Source organism: Mytilus trossulus, chromosome 1 (assembly GCF_036588685.1).
Source record: "Mytilus trossulus isolate FHL-02 chromosome 1, PNRI_Mtr1.1.1.hap1, whole genome shotgun sequence".
In the NCBI taxonomy this organism is placed as follows: Eukaryota; Metazoa; Mollusca; class Bivalvia; order Mytilida; family Mytilidae; genus Mytilus; species Mytilus trossulus.
In genome coordinates this window covers 7,667,855-7,691,807 of record NC_086373.1, presented here as the reverse complement: position 1 = coordinate 7,691,807, position 23,953 = coordinate 7,667,855, and the positions used below count along the sequence as shown (strand labels likewise).

At 33.1% G+C, this 23,953-nt stretch overlaps 3 protein-coding genes across 4 annotated transcripts in view; 2 read left to right on the top strand and 1 right to left on the bottom strand.

Annotated features, from left to right (window-relative positions):
- LOC134714110 (protein KRI1 homolog) overlaps positions 1 to 10,724 on the bottom strand; it is a 38,870-nt gene extending 28,146 nt beyond the window's left edge. Inside the window, exons 1-4 of the mRNA XM_063575359.1 lie at positions 10,617 to 10,724; positions 5,714 to 5,790; positions 2,194 to 2,299; positions 972 to 1,074 (exon numbers count right to left, since the gene is read on the bottom strand). Coding sequence (XP_063431429.1) covers positions 972 to 1,074; positions 2,194 to 2,299; positions 5,714 to 5,790; positions 10,617 to 10,695 — 365 coding nt within the window. The 5' untranslated portion in view covers positions 10,696 to 10,724. The remainder of the gene's footprint in view (positions 1 to 971; positions 1,075 to 2,193; positions 2,300 to 5,713; positions 5,791 to 10,616) is intronic.
- Positions 10,725 to 11,998: 1,274 nt separating this feature from the next.
- LOC134714094 (uncharacterized) lies at positions 11,999 to 19,796 on the top strand. 2 transcript variants are annotated; one of them, XM_063575343.1, is made up of 2 exons: positions 11,999 to 12,112; positions 18,355 to 19,796. In XM_063575343.1, exons 1-2 carry the CDS (start codon positions 12,102 to 12,104, stop codon positions 19,700 to 19,702), a joined length of 1,359 nt encoding a protein of 452 aa, XP_063431413.1. In that variant the 5' UTR covers positions 11,999 to 12,101; the 3' UTR covers positions 19,703 to 19,796. The 2 variants fall into 2 exon arrangements, with proteins under 2 accessions (XP_063431413.1, XP_063431419.1); XM_063575349.1 differs by lacking the exon at positions 11,999 to 12,112 and adding an exon at positions 12,345 to 12,569.
- On the top strand, positions 15,595 to 18,033 carry LOC134706501 (uncharacterized). Its single transcript, XM_063565504.1, has 3 exons — positions 15,595 to 15,858; positions 16,250 to 16,442; positions 16,958 to 18,033. Exons 1-3 carry the CDS (start codon positions 15,604 to 15,606, stop codon positions 17,698 to 17,700), a joined length of 1,191 nt encoding a protein of 396 aa, XP_063421574.1. The 5' UTR covers positions 15,595 to 15,603; the 3' UTR covers positions 17,701 to 18,033.
- Positions 19,797 to 23,953: the final 4,157 nt, after the last annotated feature.

Genomic DNA, 23,953 nt, shown 5'->3' with positions numbered 1-23,953 from the left:
TAAATATGATATCCTAACTTCTCATATAAATGTATAAATATTAGTATTTTACACATTTTGATTTACCAAATACATGTAACTACAATGTATAATAAGTAAAAACACAAAAATACTGAACTCAGAGGAAAATTCAAAAAGGAAAGTCCAAAATCAAAAGGTAAAATCAAATGTCCAAACACATCAAACGAATGGATAACAACTGTCATATTCCTGACTTGGTACAGGCATTTTCTAATGTAGAAAATGGTGGATTCAACCTTGTTTTATAGTATATGTAAGTGTATATTCAAAACCTCTAGTAGCTGTCCCACCTCTATTTTCTTATTTCAAGGGAAAACTACAAGTCAAAAGTTAATGGTTGATGATTAAAAATGTTGTAGAAACTTTCAGCAATTCATTAAAACACATCTATTATATGTCTTCTATTCAGAGTTATATCTTAAAATCGGTACATGTATTGGTAACATAGATCCAGCATGCATGGATAAAACATGAACATCAACATCACAATAGACACCAATAACAAGCTCTAAATGTACATAAAACTAGTTATCAACTTTACATCCATTATTCCATTAATGCATAAGTTACACACAGGAAAAAGTTCTCTTGAAAATAATGAAGCTGTTGTTTTCAACTTATAAGGATCCATTCAAATAAACTTATCGTTGATACCAGTACCAAATTTTTATATTTACGCCAAACACGCGTCAATATATACTGTGGATTTTTTTTTTTTGTGGGTACCAAATTTCGTAGTGTGAGGAAAACTTGCATTTGTTGGATATTTGATTTCTCGTCATCCTTAAAGTCTGCATTTATCATACAGAGAATGGTTTCTCTGTTCCAACAAAATCCTGGCATTGAAATTGGTATTCAAGGAATAATAATGAATCCACAGTATATATAAATGCTTAATTCCCAATTCCTAGTTTTACTGAACAACAAACCCTATCAAACCTCATACATACCCTCCTTTCTCTAAAATAACTTTTCTTTCATAATCTTTTAAGTATACAGGTTTTTTTCCTTTCACCTTGGAGGAGGAGGGTCCCTCATTGGAATCAGTATCATCTAAAATGAAATCATAAAGAATTTTGATGATCAAAGGTTGTCTGCTTTTTATTCAATTATTATAAATTGATCATAACTGTCTTAATCTTTTTATTTATTGTAATTAATGAATTTTTATTTTAATGATTCAATTACATTCTATGTAATCAGCTTCAGTCATTAGAATTCCTTACGTTTTTATGTCAGGTGAAATATATTCAACAAACTAAAGTTCCGCTTGGACGATCACGAAAGGTGTTAATTAATGGTCACCTTAACATATCATTTAATTGTTATATAAGTATAGATTATAACATGCCCTTTTCCATATTGGCCCTGGTATCTTCCCGAGACTCCCATATCTGCCTCGAGGCTTTAGCCGAGGGCTGAAATATATTCAACAAACTAAAGTTCCGCTTGGACGATCACGAAAGGTGTTAATTAATGGTCACCTTAACATATCATTTAATTGTTATATAAGTATAGATTATAACATGCCCTTTTCCATATTGGCCCTGGTATCTTCCCGAGACTCCCATATCTGCCTCGAGGCTTTAGCCGAGGGCTGATATGGGTCGAGGGATGATACCTGGGCCAATATGGAAAAGACATGTTATAATCTTTCTATCACATATTTAAGTTCTGCAGAAAAGAGAAAAAAAACGTAAATTATATCAATTTTATGATACATAAAAGGTAAAATCTTAAGCAAATTATCACAAACGTGTTGTTAAGGATGCAATGACGTCACGTCATTAGGAACAGGGCACAATATGGATATGTCTTTTTTGCCCCGGGCAATTTTGAGGTTATTGCATATGCAAAACCTAATGTATTCATAACAAATATGTGATAAGTGTGTTTACACAGCTTTTATCGCTTTTTTGAAAATTATTAAGTTTCATAAGAAATACATCTGATTTGATTTCTTAGAACATTGGGGTCAATTAATATTAACTTTACATCAAAGAGACTATAAAGTTTACTAGACTTAACCAAGTTCAACTCATCAGAAATAAACATGCATCGATCAAGCATAAATTTTACCAGGACCAATATATTACCTCGAATCATCTGATTTTCGACACAACTGAGTTAGACACAACAAGGTTTGACTGTTTAATTACACATTACACTTACCATCACTGTGATAAAATTTGACATCTTTCTGATAAATCTTTGGATCTCTCTTTTTCAAAGCAGCATAAGTTCTCAGCCAATCTCTCTCTACTAAAGCTGTAAGACCCTGTAAAATTCACATACTTAATTAACAAAACAATCTATAACAAGGAAAATTGGTTCTTCAAAAAAAAAGTAGGATGTATAAAAGGATTGAACATGGGTGGGCAGCATAACTGAATTTATCGGTCGTCCCACTGTCTATATCACTCTGTTCAGCTCTTAATATTATTCTGTATCATGTCTTTGTGACGTCAAATACGTTGACCCGGCCTTAATAACTTTAACCCGGACATATCAGCGACGTCATAATGTTTGAACCGACGTTAATAACTTTGACCCGAACTTATCAAGTCATCTTTTGTGTGCTGGTGAAACAAAGAAAACACTTCTGGAACACGCAAATAAAGCCCGATAAATCGATTATCAGATTATCTGCATATTGATATTGTAAAATATCAGCTGCTTGACATTACATGAAGGCTTTTTGATCTCGTTCGCTACACTCACTCGACAAAAAGCTTCATATTATGTCTCTCAGCTGATATTTTACGATATCAACATGCAGATAACCTGATAATCGGTACATAGAAATTAACAAGGGACTAATAACAGAAAGCTGATAGTGGTATTATTCCTAAAAACAATTCAAACAAGAAAACTAACACACATGATCATGGTGATTATGAACAAATAATGAACAAATTTACCAAATATGATATATAGCAACAAAACAACAACAGCTATACAGGCTCATGACCTGGGACAGGTCCATACAGAATGTTGCTGAGTTACACATGAAGGCTGGCACCCAACCTTCCTCTTACCTCGGACAGCAATGTAATAGAACAACATATGCATAAACTACTAAAATCAGTTGATTAACTCATCAGGACAGGATTTAGCAGGGTGTTTGTCTATGACACTCACACCCTGTCTGTCTCAAGTTAGGATTGATGACATTTCTGGGAAGGCATATTTGTATTTGAATGTCTTAAAATCTAATTTGGTGTGGAGTTCATACTCGATGTGACGTGATGATACATTCATAATATTCAAACTCAATCATAACATGGACAATAAGGTACATTGTAATAATTGCTTAGTACTTACTGGACAATAAGGTACACTGTATTTATTACTTACACAATAAGGTACATTGTATTAATTACTTAGTAATTACCTGACAATAAGGTACATTGTATAAGGTACATTGTATTAATTACTTAATAATTACCGGAATATAAGGTACATTGTATTAATTACTTAGTAATTACCTGACAATAAGGTACATTGTATTAATTACTTAGTAATTACCTGACAATAAGGTACATTGTATTAATTACTTAGTATTTACTACCTACAGTAAATAAAGAATAATAGGTAGTTTCATTTTTGATACTGACTATATTATGTGGAATATCTAGACGAGCCCATTAGGGTGAGTTTAGATATTCCTCATGATATGGCCAGTATCAAAAACTAAACAACCTATTATTCTGTTTATGGGTAAATATGACATCACACAATGTATTGCCTAATATTTTCAGTGATACAGCCAGTACCTTGATACTCAAAAATATTAGGCAGTAAGATCAAAGGGAAAATTTACATGATATATGAATTACCGATAATTGATTATACATTGTAATAACATAATCTATAAATCTTATGGTAATCATTAAGTGTTTGACATTAATGTTATTTAACTTTCTGATGGAAAATTGATTACATGTTTATAAAGGGCCACTTATAAAGTGCATTGCCTTAACAGCACAAGTGTGCCCTTATCAATATCATAGATAAATGGATACAGGATATGAATGATGGTAATATCAACTTAGCAGTCCTGTTGGATTTTAAGAAAGCTTTTGATGTAGTAGATCATGATATCCTCTGTAAAAAACTTGAAATTTATGGATTTGATAATACTGCTGTTTCTTTTTTTCAATCGTATTTGAATGAAAGAACTCAACAAGTACAAATTGGTAATGCTCATTCTGAAAAACTTCATATCAAGTATGGTGTTCCCCAAGGCTCCATATTAGGCCCCCTTCTGTTTATATTATACATCAACGACCTTCCTATTTATATGAAAAATTGTTGCACTGATTTATATGCCGATGATTCAACCTTACATCTTTCTGGTAATTGTTATCAAACTCTTCAGTCAAAGGTACAAGAAGATTTACATGGTGTAGAGGCATGGTGCAATGATAACAATATGTTCATCAATAAAAATAAAACAAAATATATGATAATTGGAACGAAGCAAAGAGCAATGCCACATTACAATGAGAGTTGTTTAACTATTAACAATCAAGTGATACAATCTTCCACATGCGAAAGTCTTTTAGGCATTAAAATTGACCCTTCCCTCACATGGACAACCCAAATTGACTTGATCTGCTCAAAAATATCATCTAGACTATATCTACTATTAAAGATTAAAAAATTTCTAAATCTAGACTGCAGAAAATTATTCTATAATGGTTATATCTTGCCACTTATTGATTATTGTTGTATAGTGTGGAGTAGTTGTAGCAGTGAGGGTTTAAAAAGGATATTAAAATTACAAAAGAGGGCTGCTAGATTAATACTAGAAACAGACCCATTCGCTCCTTCTGCACCCTTATTCAAACACTTAAACTGGATGACAGTTGAACAGAGAATAAAATATCATAAGTTAGTGGTGACATTTAAGTGTATTAATAATGATGCCCCATCATATCTTACTAACAAGTTTCATTATGTTTCAGACAGAAATCCGTACCCCTTGAGAAATGCTGTTCAAGGAAACCTCATACTCCCTAAACCAAAAACAGAATTATTCAAAAAATCTTTTATGTATTCTGGACCATTCTTGTGGAATAATTTGCCAATACCGTTAAGAAATATTACAAATATTAATTCTTTCAAATACAAAATAACAGATCATTTATTGAAATCAACCTAGCTGTATAAATAATATAAAAAACTGATCATGTCATCATGTTTATTTTTTCATCACATTTTATCAAGTTGTATTGAACATTATTATCACACTTGACTTTTTATGCTAATGTATGTATGCAATGTACTAGTATATGTTTGTGTTTTGTTTGATTTTTCATTACGAGGGCCTCAGGGAAGATTAGTTATATAGCTAACTGTGTAACCCTCTTAAAATAAAGTATTGTTGTTGTTGTTGTTGTTGTTGTTGTGTTTTTAAACAGGGAGTTAGGTTGCACTTTTATTTTGGTCTATTTACAAGACCACTGGTATTGGAATAATTATATTTGCCGAGGAAAAAGGAGTAGAAGGCATGAAGAGAATGCAGTTATTCTGAATGTGGAGTAAATCATAGAAAGTGAAAATTATCATAAGATGTGTAAATTATCATAATATATAGACAGTATAGTATAGTATACAAAATCTTGATATTATCAAACCAAAAGAATATGTATTTCATGTGTACCAGTAAGTTAATACATGTTCATACCTCAGCATTTTCATCCTCAGACTCTGATGAACTTGATTCTGAATCCAGATCACTGACATCTCCATATTTATCTTTCACTACAAAAATAAACTTCTTATAAAGGTACCAACAAGGCACAGGCACTTGTTTCTATCAACAAAATTCCAGGGGAAAATCCAAACTAATATTTACATTTTATAACAGTGGAGGGTAGTAATGTGGGTACCTTAAATATTCTCGCAATATGATGTTAATATTATTTTTGGTGAATGACAATGAAATGTACACTTTCTTTTACTTGATAAAAAAAAATTAACTGATTGACACATCACATTATAAAGTTTTCCCAAAATGACGCTAACGATAATTATTTAAGACCTCTGACAAATCAAGATAATGCTATTTTGACAATTCCCAGTAAATTATAACTAATTTGAGACAGGCACTTGTTTCTATCCATTGAAAGACCCACTATCAATGTATATCTAAAGCACAGAGAAGTAAATACATGTATGCCAAGAAAAACTCACCAAAGAGAAAAACTGCACATAGGAACATGATGTGTCAACAGGCCTTAAGATTGAGGATTGATGATGATGGCAGCGTACTGATCGTTTGAAGTCAAATGGTAAAGGGCATTACTATCCTCATAGTTAATCAAAGCGCGAAGGCGCTGTAAAGGCAGTTAATTACAGGTTGTGTGTATTTCTAGTCCAGTTATATCATTATGTTCCATAGAACAGAGGTGGTTTGTAGAATTTAAGATTTAGAGTTCTTTTGTACCTAGTTCACCTATATCTATAGTCTACTGTTTACAGTATATTTTCTGTGCCTCGCCATGAAATGCATTTTAAAGCCATGGCCTTGTCAGTTTGCTTTAAATTTATGAGTTTGACTGTCCCTTTGGTGTCTTTCGTCCCTCTTCTTTAGACATATAAGAACTTTTCCTTTTCAATATAAATAGACAATTTTTAATTATTAATTGTATACGCATATTCTATGACTCCCATAAAAAATAGTTCACAAAGATTGACTAGTCTCTGTACTGCATGTGTGTATAGCAAGAACATCAAGTAACATAATGGTAAATGTACATAGTAACATGTCAACTTTTTTGATGACCATACCTGCCAACTGTCAGTATTTGCAGAGTATTTCCCCCATCGAGTTCAAGAGCAATTTTGTCGACTATTTAAAGAAGACAATTAATTCAACAATGGCTATAAGCTTGTTAATGCAAGTAGAAGCTAAAAACCACATTAGAATAAATTTGAAGGGAATCCATGACAATCGCCCCATTAGCAAATAGACCCACTTTTTCACTAACTCGCCCCACTTTATAAAAAATCTGCCCCAACCTGGATTACCAAATTGCCCCACTTGTGAACTGTGTTAAATCCCGTTAATATTACTCCTGCCAACTCGCCCCACCTAATAGAAAACGATAATATCTAGATAAATATATTATTAACCAGGAAGAATTTAGTAATGCCAACTCGCCCCACTTATGTAAAAAGATGTTATCCCGTTGTATATAAGTTAAATTCTGTTAATATTACTCCTGCCAACTGGTCCCACCTAATGGAAATCGGTGAAATCTAGATCAATATATTATTAACCAGGATGAATTTAGTAATGCCAACTCGCCCCACGTATGGAAAAAGATGTTATCCCATTGAATATAAGTTCAATTCCTTATATTGCATTATGATACAATTAACAGGTTTCTTTTCAATTGTTATGCAAATAACTAAGCTTCAAAACTTACATTTATTCTTCAACAATCAGTTTTTTTTTTAGAATTATCATTTCAGTATATATCAATAATAGTAATTAAATTAATTTTCCGTTTGTTTGTATTCTGTGTAGATTAGTTTTCATTAAAGTGGTGCGAGTTTTATTTTTAATTATATATATATATATTAATAAAAAATTACCGTTTTTTTATAAGTAGGGCGAGTTGGCAGGAGTAATATTAAACAGGGTTCTAGCTAAGGCGAATCCATGAGTCCTGGACTCATCAAAATCTGTCTGGACTCACCATTTTCAAAACTGGTGAGTCCACAAATACATCAATATTGAAATATTTTGTATAAACTGAACACAGTTACCATGACTCACCGTCGCCAAAAATGACGAGTCCCTGGACTCGCCTTCAAAAATCCTTAGCGAGAACCCTGATTTAACATGATTTAACCAATTTCACATGTGGGGCGAGTTGGCAGGAGTAATATTAAACATGATTTAACCAATTTCACATGTGGGGCGATTTGATAAATCAGTTTGTGGTGTTTTTTTAAAAAGTGGGGCAACTTGTCCTGCTTCCATTTGAAGGCCCCCTTGAAGGTTTTGTATGACTATATGAACCATCTTTCACGTAAAACCCCCATGTGCATTTTGAAAAGTTGGCAGATACAAATGTATGTTTCTAACTCCAGGCAAAATCTACCGTTATGAATGAAAAAGAAGTTTTCAATTAAGGCTCTGTGGCCATAACAGCTGTCTCATTGGCATTTTAACCACTTCCCATATTTGCAATTAAAACAATAGAAGAAAATTATTCAACGCAAAAATAAAACTTACTTGTAAATATGAAATTCTCTTTACGGTATGAGTTTTTCTCATTGTTCGAGATTGTACAGTAGTACCTGTAACTGCTTATACCTATTTCTTATTCACTTTTGCTGGATAAACTCACTAAATATCATATACATTGTACCACATCTCCTTATTTTTATATGCATTCCAATAACATGAACAATTGTAATTCAATTCTAAATACCAAAGCAAAATGAACTGCACCACTTTCATTCACTAGTATGCATCTTTTGGCAAAATACAAGTTCTTAGATGACACAATTAATATAATATATATTTATTGATAAAAAAAATAAAATTTAGTATACAACTCTTTAACAGGTATAAAAAAAAGCACAGCTGTGTCATAAATTGTGAAATCTGTGCTGAAAACATAGACATTGATGGTATTTGAGTAATTCCATATGTGAAGCTCAACATTAGCTCGTCAGTTGGTGGTGGACAGTTATAGTTCCTTTCTGCAGGCTAGGATGAATGACTTTTCAGGAAAACCAATTTCACAAATCAAAACTTTCCTCTGGCTCTAGATTTTTCCTACAATATTCATCCAGTTTAGTTCTTTTGTTTTAATTGGACACCGTCCTGATTTATAATTTTGCAAACCATTCAGTCTCTTGCTTGCAAATGGTGCATGAAAATAGGATGGGTATGGCAGTAGACAAGTCTCTTTAAAGTGGGTTTGTGCCCTGAAAAAAAGTTTTATAACTTAAGTTTAATTGAAACTTGTGCAACACATATACCTAAATAACTATATAACATAGAAGAGAGCATCATTCGTGTCAATGTTTTGTTCCTGTTTACATTGTCATTGATATTTAGACATTACATCCTAAATTAACATAATTACTGCTAGAATAATTATCAGTATGTTATACGTACACTATCATGGTACAGCCCAAGTCTTCAGTATATATAATTGTTGCATTCATTCACTCCTGTGTTCAGTCGTTCAAAAATATTTAAACATTAACAAATGAACTTTAATAAGGAAAAGAAAACACTAGAAAAGATACGTACATACAACCCGTGTTTAAGTGTATTTGAAAGAGAAATAAATCTGGTTAAACGATGTAAAAAGGAGAAATATATCTGGTTAAACGATGTATAAAGGAGGAAAAAATTGTAGATATTGCATTACAATGCGTTCTACCTAATAGCACGTGGATATGTTTACATATTTAGACTTGACCCAGTATGACCCGTACCTTGTAGGTCCCCGCCGTCGTTTAAACACTTGATTACAGTCGTGTATAAGCTAGACAATAAAAAGCTTAAGCCTGTACTATTTGTGTGAAGTAAATGTGTTTGTTCTGAACATTTAAATTGTTTTACCTGATAGCAAGGACGTATATCTATCCGTTTCCTTCTCAATTTTGTCAAATTCTTCGAGCTTCTTCAAAACATACGTATTACTGCGCCCGGAAGTGAAAAAAATATGAGAAATCCTTGTAAAATAACGCTATTTTCAATTTTGTGGAATCCATTTTGTTATATTAATTATACAAAGATAAAAAAAAGTTACGATTAATTATGAATTTGCATATCATTATACGGAACGTTTATGGACTATTTTTTAAGTCGGTCATTTTGGCGGAAAATCATGTACACATACACACGTAGATTGGCTGGTACCCGATTGTAATGTTACACATCAAATATATCAAATAGCTAATACCCGGAACGTAGTACCGGGAACCAGGATAATACGTAGACAACATACATAACTAATACCGAAATTGAAAACGCTTTACAGTTTCTCGTTCATAAACCGAATTCCGCTTTGAATTATAGAAGATGCAATATTAATCATGTTCAGTCGACTTTTCATTGTTATATCAACGTCTGAACTAATTAAAGAATCTTTAGATGTCAGATAACACTTGAAATTGACCCGACCTCTTTCCACACGGAATATACAAATAATGATAGTTTGTAGTCAGGTTGACTGCTTATAATGCAAAATACACACTATAAACAAGTACTATAAAACGAACAATACACACTGATCGTTTCTTTAGTCCCCAATGTAAATGAAAGAAACAAAAACCATATCATACCATAAAAAGAAGAGGAGAAATTCGAACATTTCCGGATCTATTTCTGGCCAAAAGACCCCCAGCAAAGATTGCGTATGAAAAGATGAACCTCATGACTTAAAAGTCAGGCCTTAAAGCACTGCCTTTAAAAACAAGTGTGTATGCAACAAGGACATTTCTTGATTTAGTATCACACTTAGATTGGTGTAAAATATATTTACAATTCTAGACGATAGGTTCGTGCAAAAAATATATGCTTATATAGACGAGATTGATTTCATTGTTCTTACGTTTCTGGAGTTCTTCTTTCTTGCGCCATGTGTTGTAATTTTCTGCATATGCTTTGTTGATTTTTAACTCCTCGGACATGCTTGGGGGTCAGGTAAAGTATAGGGAAGAGAAACATGTTATAATAGTGTTTTCTAATAATGTTATCCGTATGTACGTCCTTTGCGTATGGAGCACCATGGGTATTTTTGATTACGGTATGTGATTACCGATGATCGCTAATTTTATAGTCATTATATTACTAGACTAAATATTTCATGATTATTTGATTGACAAACTAGGAATATGTATTTTTAGATTTTTATTATCTATTGTCGAATGACAGTATTTCATAATTATATATTGTCCTGGATAATATTTCATTATGAAATTTTGTCACCTCTTTCTGGACAATATTTCACTATGAAATTCTGTTCATGACAATACTTCAGTAAGAAAAACTGTCTTTGAAAATATTTTTTAAGCGAATTATTACACATATGTAACTAGAAATAGTACAGCATGCACATTTTAGATTTATAACTGCAATGGTTTTGAAAGCAGAATGTATAGTATTGCTAAAAATGAGTTTCAAATTTAATTAGATACAAGTCATTACAAATGTTTTATTATTATAATAGATTAAAGAATTGTCTAACGTATATGTTTCATTGTGTTATAATGTACAAATATATAAGTATTGAATCAGAGACATATAGATACATCTATTTAGTATACATGTCTCTGATTGAATGTACTGAAAATCACTTATTTTTTAAATATACATATACACATGAAAGTGTCAGATTTTCACTAACCATTTAAAAAAAAGATATCGAAAAGGACTCGGAATTTTACCTCAGTTATATCAGAGACATATGTAAATTGTATTATATGTCTCTGGTTATTTACAACTGTCTGAGCATTGCCTTTATGTTGGTAACTAATCGTAAGAAATGAAATCTGGCCGACTTTTTTTATACAGTTTTTGTCTTTTGTCGTTTAGGGAATTTGGCGGCAAGGATGGTAGTTCTTAAAAAGTCACTACTGTTTCAAAATCACGTCTATTCAGATAATTGTACAGCTACAGGCTTTGGATTTTTGACTCTTGTTAAAGATCGTATATTGACCTCTACATGTCTTTTGACTTTTTGTTTCGTTGGCTTGAACTATTATTGCGTGTATCAAGGACTACTAAAACAGTGCAGGCTTAAAGAATGCCCCCTTCCCCCATTTCCAATGGCTACCCGTAGGTGATTATGAAAGTTTGCAGTGTATTAGTAAAAAAAAACAATAGCCTAGGGAGCACGGTTTGTATAGCATTGAATCGTACAATAACAGACTGATATATTGCAGCCTACAAAATTTACATGCAAACACATGCAGCTGAAGGTAAACCAGATTGCACAGTCATCTCAATATGTGTATTATATATAACCCGTGTATCAGATTACGTTTGGTATCTGTCTAATTATACCCTCCCTTTAGTTTGTGTTGCTGATGCAAAGATGCAAGTCAGGTAAGACCGTTTCTCTTTTCTATTTTGTGGAAATTTCAAAACAAAAAAATACTTGAACCATGGAAGTATTATGAACAATAGATTTTATATCTATACTTCAACTCAGGTTTTTGCTCTTATAATTAATCAAGCAATGAACAGATTCGCGTTATCTTCCAAATTTTATCTATAGTGGGAGTATGTTTATTCATATTACACGTTCGTGTGCATGCATGTGTGCTGTTGGCAATCACACACTGGTAGACATATAGAAAGTGTATGTCAATAAACTGTCAATAGATATGAACCAAAACTAGCAACTGATGTAATCATAACTAATTATGCATAAATTACAAGTTGGAATAGTGCCTGAAAGACGTAGAAATAATTGGCTTCTTGTCTGTTAATGTCTCTTAGTCATCATATGTAAACAATCATAAACCATCATTCTTATAGGAAACAAAGACGAAACAAAAAGGTAAGAAAGAGTTGCCGCAATTTGTACTTTAAGACTTTTTTATAGTCTTTATACAGTCATGACAGTATCACGACATTTGGATTTGTGTTAGGTTAACAATTTAGAAATCCGTGTCTAAAAGAGGGACGGAAGATACCAGAGGGACAGTCAACCTCATAAGTCGAAAATTAACTGACAACGCCATTACAGGCTTAAAATGAAAAAGACAAACAGGCAAACAATAGTACACACAACACAGCATAGAAAATCCGTGTCTAAAAGAGGGACGGAAGATACCAGAGGGACGGAAGATACCAGAGGGACAGTCAGCCTCATAAATCGAGAATAAACTGACAACGCCATTACAGGCTAAAAATGAAAAAGACAAACAGGCAAACAATAGTACACACAACACAGCATAGAAAATTAAAGAATAAGCAACACGAACCCTACCAAAAACTAGGGGTAACATTTTATACGGCTGCATACTCAGTGACATTATGTAAACACTGCGATCGCATTACAATTACACACACACATTTATTTTTGTTTGCACCACAATTGCATATCAAATCTAGTATAACCATATAACCATATCTTGTCTTCGGCGAACACATTATTTACTGAAATAAAACGGATTGTTATGATCTTTCCGATGTATGCAACCTGTTTACATATTGTTAATTATGTCCATATGTCATGTATGTCAAAATAATCGGATTAGTAGCACATAATGCCATTAGAATCATGGTAAGATGAAGAGATAAAATGATTGGACAAATGAAGTATCTGAAGTATTACCGACTGTGATTTTACATCAGATATAAATACAGTACTGATATATAATACATGTGTACCTAAATAGTTGAGATGCTTAAGACATCAGTGATATAATTATGGAAATATTACATTTCATTTTACTTCCATGATATAATCAGAGACTTGAATATATATCTCCGATAGCCATTCACATTTATAGCTTTATATTAAAAAAAAACAAGATTTGTCAAAGCGACACGAATGGCCCCGTCTCAAAAATTTGAAAAGTCTGCAAAATCAATAACACATGTGGACACAAACATGATGGTAGTCTCACATATCAAAATTCAGCTCAAAATCTAGAGGCGTATAGAAATAAGTCTGCATAACTGTGATTTTCAACAATTTTAAAAGTTGTAAACCCTTAATTTTGGCAACAATAATTAGCTGAGCGGAACGAAACATAAACTTGATCTGTAACTCATCATGGTTAGCTCACATACAAAACATCCGCCCAATATCTGAAAGCATTCAGAAAAAAAGTCCGTAAAACTGTGATTTTCAAATATTTATAAAAGTCCAAAGCCCCAAATTACAGCAAAAGTTAGCCGAGCAGAACGAAACTTAAAACTTGATCTGTAACTCATCATGGAAAACTCACATACCAAATAACAGCCCAATACATGTATCGGAAAGCGTTTAGATAAAAAGTCCGTATAACTGTGATTTTCAACAATTTTATCAAAGTCCGTATCCGGTAATTTCGGCAAAAGTTAGCCTAGCAGAACAAAACTTTTACTTGATCTGTAACTCATCTTTAATAGTAACTCACATGCAAAAAATCATCCCAATATCTGAAAGCGTTAAAATAATAAGTCCGTATAACTATGATTTTCAACAATTTATCAAAGTCCAAATCCCATAATTTCGGTAAAAATTAGCGGAACGAAAAAAAACTTAAACTTGATTTGTAACTCGTCATGGTTATTAAACTTACATACCAAAAAATCAGCCCAATATCTGAAGGCGTTTAGAAAAAACCTGCGTAAAACTATGACTTTTAACAAATTATCAAAGTCCAAAGCCCGCAATTTCGGTAAAAATTAGTGGAGCGGGCAACTAAAATTTGATCTACAACTCATCATGGTTCACTCACATACCAAATATAAGCCCAATATCTGAAGGTGTTGAGAAAAAAACTCCGTATAATAGTTTGTTGCGGAATGACGGAATGTCGGAATTACGGACAAGGGTAAAACTATATGGCACCGACAACTGCGTTGCGAGGCCATACAAATCTCGCCCATGTATTGCTTGGCGTGTTACTACAAATAAAATAAAATCGACAATGGAAACGGGGACAAAGGGATATCCCCATCAAACAGCAAAAAAACAGACCAAGGCCACCAATGCTTGGGTCTTCAACACAGCGAGACAATCCCTTACCTAGTATACTAGTATACTAGTTCATCAAAAATGGACGTCATACTAAACTCCGAAAAAAACAAAAAAAAACCATACAACGATAACAAATGCCAGAGTGACAAGGGAGAGGCAAAAATAACTCTTGCCAATCGCAAGAATAAAATAAAGAAACACACAGACATCAACACACACAGTAAAAATCAGTTAAAAAAATCTGAGTCCGATGTCAGAATAGGAAACAAATGACACTTAACAAAATGACAATGACATAAATTAACATAGGACTGCAAGCAGGTACTGACATGGCAGCTCCAGACCTCAATGTAACTGATTGAAAGATTATATGAAAACCAAGCACAATCCCTCCCATTTGGAGAAGGTAAAGTCACAAATATAATGAATTCCGAGGTAAATTCAAAACAGAAAGTCCACAATGGAATGGCAAAATCGAATGATAAAATACGTCAACCAAATGCACAACAACTGTCATATTCCTGACTTGGGAGTTTAGTATCATACAATCATAAAATATATGAGAAGAAAATAACCCGTATTATGCACAGGGACTTGTCTCAGATTGTTTCCCTATATACATTAATATTATTAATTCGTATTATTTAACAAATTTGATTCGTTTAGGCATAGTCACATGTTAAACTATATTTTCGAAGGTAGAGAGAAAACGGCGTATAGCAAAAAGCATATTGACCGGCAAAAAGCATATTGCACGGTTATTTTTAAAAATCTAATTATAGAAATCTGAAAACCAATATACTTAATGACGTATTCTCAAAATTACTTCTTGGCTTCATAAAAGACTGTAATAATAATATAATATGTAATGACTAGGAAAAAGAACAAAAATGGGGAGATGTATAAGAAGACGACCATGCAGTCTTATCGCCAAGGCTTGCAACGGCACTTATCTAAAACAAGGGATGTTGACATTCTCAAAGGTGACAATTTCAAGAAGTCCAAAAAAGCATTCCAATGTATGACAAAGGAGCTAAAAAGACTTGGTCTGGCAGCTGTGGAGCACTATCCAGCAATTGCTGATGCTGATATGGAAAAAATGTACATGTTTTTCTGTAAAGATTTGGAAAGTCCAAAAATGCTCCAGTACAAGGTAACTATAACATAATAAAAAAGAGATATCTCCCTGATCCTGATCCTACAATGTACATGTCCTAAGTTCATTAATTGACACGACTTGTCTCTCTTGTAGTTGTACTGTATATACATTCCTCGTACAGTGCACTATTTCTCGCAAGTATTTAAAAAGTTACATTTCATTTAAAATTTGTAAAATATTTGATACAAAAGTATGAACAGGTGAATTTTACATTTGAAATTAACTCAATGCATGGACCGTTAAAATTTAGAATTAATCAAATGGACCTGTAACCGGTATAATTTTCTTGTGAATGTTTTATATAACAATATGAAAATTACAATTAAATTTTGTATCACATGTATTTTATTAATATTGAAGTACATACAATATTCTGTAATTTCAGGTATTTGTGGACATAATGATTCATTTTGGACGTAGAGGCAGGGAGAACCTGGCAACCTTAACAAGACAGGACTTTGCAGTACAGCCAGATCCAGAGGGTACACTTTATGTTTATAAAACCCATGATGAACTAACCAAAAATCATCAGACAGATAGTGAAAAGTCATCCGATGGGAGGATGTATGAAATCAAAGGTAAAATAAATATTAATGTCAAAATTAATAAGATTATAAGGCGGGCATTATCTGATGACCTCCAAAAGTTTTTTAAGATTTTTATTATATCAGGAAATTATTCTAGTCTTTAAGATAAAGGCTGTCAATAAATCCAGGGGGACTAATGTTGGGTGACCCTTCTCGTCTTAGTTGGGATGGGAAGTTTTGTTTATCCCTCCAATTGAATAAAAAAAAAATCTTGTAAGTGCAGGTTCACTACTCACCATTTCTCCTATATTTACAAATGTATAAAATTATGAAAAAAAAAATATATTAAAAAAAAAATACATTTTTAAAGATATTTGCACACAAGAACTGAAGATAATTAATATGGAAAAAAAGATAAAAAAAGACCCAAACAAAAAAAATGTACAATCTTGTCTTTTCTCTCAAGTCCTATATATATATGTCATTTCTTACTAATTTTTCTGTTTCAATATATATCATATGCATATCTCATATTTGTTTCTCAATATAGACAATATTCTTTTCAGGTAGTGACCGATGTCCAGTAAGGTCGTTTGTAAAATATATACGCCGTCTGAATCCAAAATGTAATAAACTTTTTCAACAGCCAAAGTTAACAGCTAAAGATGGGATACATTATGACAACATTCCCCTTGGACACAACAAACTGGGCGTATATATGAACGAGATAAGCAAGGCAGCCAACCTGTCAAAGGAGTATACAAACCACTCATGCAGGGCTACAACTGTCCACATTTTAGATGAGGCACAAATTCCCAGTAGACACATTATGAGTGTCACTGGTCATAAATCGGAGGCATCTTTAAAAACATATAGTGGTAAAACATGTGAAAAAACCAAAAAAATAATGTCAGACAAATTAAGTGAAAAAACACTATGCAAAACATCAACAGTTTCGAAACCAGCCGCTTTGTCTTCAAATATTGATTTTTTGTGTCTTTCACAAACTAGTATGACTGTAGAAACTGAGGCGATATCAACTACCTCATTTGGCTCTTTCAATTTACAGCCATTGTCTGACTCGCAAACTCAAAACCTCATGAATGATATCATTCCTGAAATGGCAGCTGATGATGGTATGGATGATGGTATGGATGATTTATTGAAATCTCTAGAAGTTCCAAGATGTATACCAAAACAGTCGAACTCAGTTAATGCTGCTAATATGAACCAGAAAGCTATGCCAGCTCCAGTATTCAATAACTGTTCAAATATAACTGTCAATTACAATTTCATTCAGAAGAATTAATGAAAAAAAGTGTTTCAGAAATTTATTCATTGTTAAATTGTTTAGTCTAAAAAGAACAATAGTTAAATGTTTCAATTGTATTTGAATTGTTTCATAATATTTATGAAATAACTTTTATATTTCATGATATTTTTTATGTTGAAATAAATAACCATCACATATTTCGTTCAATATGGCCAAAACAAATATTACATCGTACATCTTAAAAGAATTTTCAAATATTAAGAAAAGAACATATTTGGTAAACAAGTCAAAGAATCAATTAATATACTACCATCAAGATAATATGTGTGAATTAATAAAATAACAATTATAGCCTTTGTATGAGGTCGATACAGGATATATCGACCTAAAGAAGTATATCGACTTCGGACTTCGTCCTCAGTCGATATACTTCTTTCAGGTCGATATATCCTTGCATCGACCTCATACAAAGGCTATAATTGTATAATATAACATGTAATAAGGAATATACGGACACAAATTCTGAGACACGTGCCTGTGGCATCATGCCAAAAACTGGTTTTAGAAAAATAAAAGTTGTAGCTTAGTGTCGCTATCATATTCATATATAAATTAACAAATATTTCAACACATTAATGAATTGAGAAAACGAATAAATGGAGACTAAAATAGTTTTGCTTATTTTTACAGGAAAATGGCCCTAAATGGTCAAAACCAACCTGGTTGGGAGGATTTGCCTGAAATAATGTTTGAGGAAATATATAGTTATCTAACTCCAAAACAAAGACATTTAGCATCACAAGTATGCTCCACGTGGTATGCTGCGTTTTACTCACCGAGAGTATGGGAAACTTTTGTCTTAGAGAAAAAATCTTTGACAAGGAGAAGGTTTAACTTCTTTAAAGGTATCCAACGAGAATTGTGTCCTAGAAAAACTCAGATGTGTCTTTATCAAGTCGGAAGATATTTCAAGAAGATGAATATCATGCCATCAATTGACTACTTCAACGTGTACGAGTTTCTCAGAATTCTACAGGCATTTTTGTCGTTTTATGAAGACTATCCGATGCCTTTGTTAAAGACATTTCATTTCATATTTGCATGCGAAAGTTTTGATATAAGTGGACGACAGATTCACGGCACAGGAGGAAAGATGCTTGAAGGTCTGAAATCTTTGATGGAAGCTCTTCAGGGTGTTAAGTACTTTACAGTTAATCAGCTCATGTTGGCAAACGACGACCTTGATGGGGTTCTTGAGTCGGTCAGTAATCAATGCTCAAAATCTATCATACGTCTGGAAATCTTAGATTTTAGTAGCAGTCCGTACCCTTTGACAGCAATAGTCAATTGTTTTGAGAATTTACAGACATTAGTTTTGGGGCCTCATAATGTAGATGACGAAGTTGTGCTTTTACTGGCAGGGACTGTTTTAACTGAGCTTCAACTTGTTCAAGATAGGTATACATGTGATGCTTTACCTGTTTCTGCAGATGCTTGGAGATTGGTCAGAGAAATGGCACCACATTTGAAAGTGTCGCTTGAAATAAGAGGCAGGACAAAAGATGAATTGTTGCTACAGCCACACGCACCTGTATATAAGATCGTTCTAGCAACTCCAACGCATAGAATTACAGAACTCTTAATGACCTCTGTCATATACAACTACCAATCAACACTTGAAATATTTGCTCAAAAGGTATTCGTACGTGGTTCTAGGGCATTTCACGACCGCTGTGATTCCTCTGTGTTGTCTTTAGTTAGACATTGTCCTAAACTTCACACATTGATTGTCAGTGAACGTATGTCAACAATGACTGTCATCCTTCTGGCAGAAGAAGGGCACTTAGATAATCTCTACGTTCGACGATACGCTCTCATCAAAAGAGCAGATTGGCCACGGTGCAGCAACTGGACTCAGGAATTTTACAGAGGCGTTAAATACTGTGCATGGAGTTATGGAAGAACAAGGGAACGAATAGAAAAGATTTATGACAAAAGATGGTCGTTTTTCAGAGACAAACAATTTTGCGCATTGTGAACATGTCATTGATTGTTGTAAATTTATCCAGTATTTGATCTCTGCTTGCCCTTTTTACACAGTTGTTGTCTTTTTATTAAGATTTTTTTGTCAATCCTTTTTTGTTATCATTAGATCAGTTTAGTCTATTAGACAACATGCATACTTTTAATCAGAGTTACTCCGGTTGAAATCGAAGTTACTAGGAGATGACCAAAGTAATTTATTTGCGTTATAGTCATGATAGTAGGATATAGTTACGAATATATATCGACAGAAATTCAGAAAACTCACCGACTTACAATATAAGTGAAAATAAAAAAAATCTACCGGGGGTCACTATTGGGGTGAGCCACCTTAATAGGAAATAGAACATATGGTATGAGTGTCAATGAGACTACACTCCGTCGAATTCACAATGTGAAAAAATGAACCATAATAGATCAAAGTACGACTTTCAAAAAGGAACATCGGTTCAAATCGAACAGCAAGATATAAAGGAACACAAAATGACAGTTTGAAAAGGACACCCAACGGTCTAGTCTATATATAAACAAGAATGTGTCCCCAGTACATGGATGCCCTATTCACACAATCATTTTCTATGTTCAATGGACCGTCAAAATGGGGGAATCTCAAATTTGACATTAAAATTAGAAAGATCATATCATGGGGAACATGTGTACTAAGTTTCAAGTTGATTGGACTTCAACTTCTTCAAAAACTACCTCGACCAAAAACGTTCACCTGAAGCGGGACGAACGGACGCACAGACCTTAATACATAATACCATAAATTGGGCATACAAAAGAGAAACATTTGTGAACCACATCAACAAACGATTAATGGACGTCAAGTTGGTTACTTATTCCTTTTTATTCGACCGCAAAAATTGAAAAAAAAATCGTCGCATAGTGCTATCACGTTGGCGTCGTCGTCTGCGTCGTCGTCGTCGTCGTCCGAATACTTTTAGTTTTCGCACTCTAACTTTAGTAAAAGTGAATAGAAATCTATGAAATTTAAACACAAGGTTTATGATCAAAGAAGGAAGGTTGGTATTGATTTTAGGAGATTTGGTCCCAACAGTATAGGAATAAGGGGCACAAAGGGTCCAAAATTAAACTTGGTTTGATATTATTTAAAATTGAATAATTGGGGTTTTTTGATATGCCGAATCTAACTGTGTACGTAGATTCTTAATTTTTGGTTCCGTTTTCAAATTGGTCTACATTAAGGTCCAAAGGGTCCAAAATTAAACTTCCAAAATTAAACTTTGTTTGATTTCATCAAAAATTGAAAAAAAGGGGATTCTTTGATATGCCAAATCTAACTGTGTGTGCAGATTTCTTAATTTTTGGTCCTGTTTTCAAATTGGTCTACATTAAAGTCCAAAGGGTCCAAAATTAAACTTAGTTTGATTTTAACAAAAAATGAATTCTTGGGGTTCTTTGGTATGCTGAATCCAAACATGTACTTAGATTTTTGATTATGGGCCTAGTTTTCAAGTTGGTCGAAATCAGGATCCAAAATTATTATATTAAGTATTGTGCAATAGCAAGAAATTTTCAATTGCACAGTATTGCGCAATAGCAAGAAATCTTCAATTGCACAGTATTGTGCAATAGCAAGACATTCTCAATTGCACAGTATTGCGCAATAGCAAGAAATCTTCAATTGCACAGTATTGTGCAATAGCAAGTATTTTCCATGCCACAGTATTGTGCAATAGCAAGAAATATCTAATTGCACAATATTGTGCAATAGCAAGAAATTTCAATTGGAGTTATCTTTCTTTGTCCAGAATAGTAGTTGAATCAACTTAAATCATTGTTTTATACAATCAACAATATATATTCACTTTTACTACCAACTGATAAATTAAAACAATCTTTACCATTCAGTGATAACAAGCACTTTTTTTACATTTTAATATTTTATGATGTATTTTAATGAGTAATTATTGTTTCAAACTCCATTGGAAATTTGAATTGAGATCGGTTTAGGAATAAAGAAAAGGAATTGAAAAATTTAAGGGGGGGGGGGGGGGGGGGGCGTCAATTTTTCTCATTTCAGATTTCATAAATAAAAAGAAAATTTCTTCAAACATTTTTTTGAGAGGATTAATATTCAACAGCATAGTCAATTGCTCAAAGGCAAAACAAAAATTTTAAGTTCATTAGACCACATTCATTCTGTGTCAGAAACCTATTCTGTGTCAACTATTTAATCACAATCCAAATTTAGAGCTGAATCCAGCTTGAATGTTGTCCATACTTGCCCCAACCGTTCAGGGTTCAACCTCTGCGGTCGTATAAAGCTACGTCCATCTGGTTCCTTTTTCCTTATTCGTTACCTATTGGTTACTTATTCCTTATTCGTTACTTATTCGATTTTTAATCTTCTTCCCTTCTTTTTAATTGTTTATATTCTTATCTCTGGTAATAGTTCCAAATTTGTTGAGGCAAGGATTTGTATAGTTAGTTCTAACTATACAAATCCTTGGTTGAGGTAAAATGACCTTTTATGACCTATTCATACGTGTTTGTGCTAAACCGATCCTGTTAATTTATGTTCGATACTTATTTGTTCCTTATTTGATTTGTATACGTTGTACCTTTTAACTGCTTTATATACGTGTGTTTGAAGATGGTTCTTGGTTCGAAGGGGTTAAATCCCCCTTTTAGCGCTTGTAAACAAAGAAGTTGTGGTATGATTGCCAATGAGAAAACCAAAAAACAAAGATTTTCAATTGTTTTCTTGTCTCTGGTGGTAGATTTGGGTTCTTAGAGGTGATATACCCCTATAAGTGCGTATGTAGACGTTTCAGCGCTCGACTGATACCCTGTTACTTATTCATTCCTTATTCGCTTATAAAACGTTTGTTATACGTTGCACTTTTTAGAAAAGGATTTTCAATTGTGTTCATGTCTCTGGTGGTAACAGTGTGTTCTTAAAGATGAAATAATCATATTATCGTGTACGTACCCGTTCCAGACGATTTCGTTCATTTTTACTACCGCCGGAGGTGTTCTAATTTTGCAGAAGAATTATCCTTTTTCTTTTTCTGTCGTCGTAATTTCCAATATGTCATACTTTGCTTCTTTCTACTCTTTCACGAAAACGTTTGCATGCTCATTTCATTGCACTTTATCATATAAAAAAGAAGATGTGGTATGATTGCCAATGAGACAACTGTCTACAAGAGACCAAAATGACACAGAAATTAACAACTATGTTCATTTAATGTGGTTGATTTTGCTTACGTCTTGACAGTATCATGTTTGCTTGCCAAACGAATAATTATAAGTATTTCAGGTGATTTTATAAATACCTATACGGTATGAGTTTTGTTTGGCGTTGGTCTTACATGTAGTTGCCTATATCCACGCCATTTGATCTATGGTGTATAGATCACACACCTCCTTACTTAATTATACATATGTAGTGTTAACTAAGTGTATTTCTGTTACTTTAACTGCTCCGAACAGATGCTCTTGTTTACTCTATCATAGAGTCTGCTATTCCTGTAGAACACCTCATCTTTTAAATGAACAATAATTTGGCTGTCAAACTAGTTTGATTGGAGAAGATCACTACTGATGTAGATGAAACGCGCTTCGGGCATAGTTAGGAGCTGGTATCTCTGATGATTTAAGTAGTTTTGGTCACAACTTTTTCGGAATTTTTATTTTTTTAATGCTCTTCAACTTTGTATTTGATTTAAGTTTCTTACTGTTTAGATTCGGGAGCCATCAATGAATCTTTTGCAGACGAAGTGCTCGTCTTGGGTAGAAAAAGAAAAGAGACACGGATAGGTATAAGAGAACAAAACAAGAAGCACAAAGGAAATCAGGCAAATGAATAAAAAGTAAATGGAACTATGGAAGAAGTCAGCTCTGGGTTATACAGACAACATAAAGAAAGTCAGGCCATGCATACACCAAAAATAGTCAGAAATGTCACCGTTTAAAAAAAAGAATGTGATTTCTTCAAAGTGACAACAACTTGGTTTGCTGCTGATTTTAGTAAAGATGGTATTGTATCTGGGCCACCTAGTGTCTCTATGTGTGGTTTAAGATTTCTCTTTTAACACTTTGTGGACTCCATATGCATTAGTGCTAATTCTAATATTTGTTTTGCAAATATCCCCTCCGTTTGGAACTTATCAAGGTTTTGTTTTTAAGTAATGACCAAGACTGAAATTGACCATTTAGAATGCGTTTTGTTTTTAAGTAATGACCAAGACTGAAATTGACCATTTAGAATGCCAGC

Coding starts and splice junctions, on each gene's coding strand:
- LOC134706501 (XM_063565504.1), top strand. CDS start 15,604: ATGTATAAGAAGACGACCATGCAGTCTTATCGCCAAGGCTTGCAACGG. Junction 15,859..16,249: donor CAAAAATGCTCCAGTACAAG/GTAACTATAACA, acceptor CTGTAATTTCAG/GTATTTGTGGACATAATGAT. Junction 16,443..16,957: donor GAGGATGTATGAAATCAAAG/GTAAAATAAATA, acceptor TATTCTTTTCAG/GTAGTGACCGATGTCCAGTA.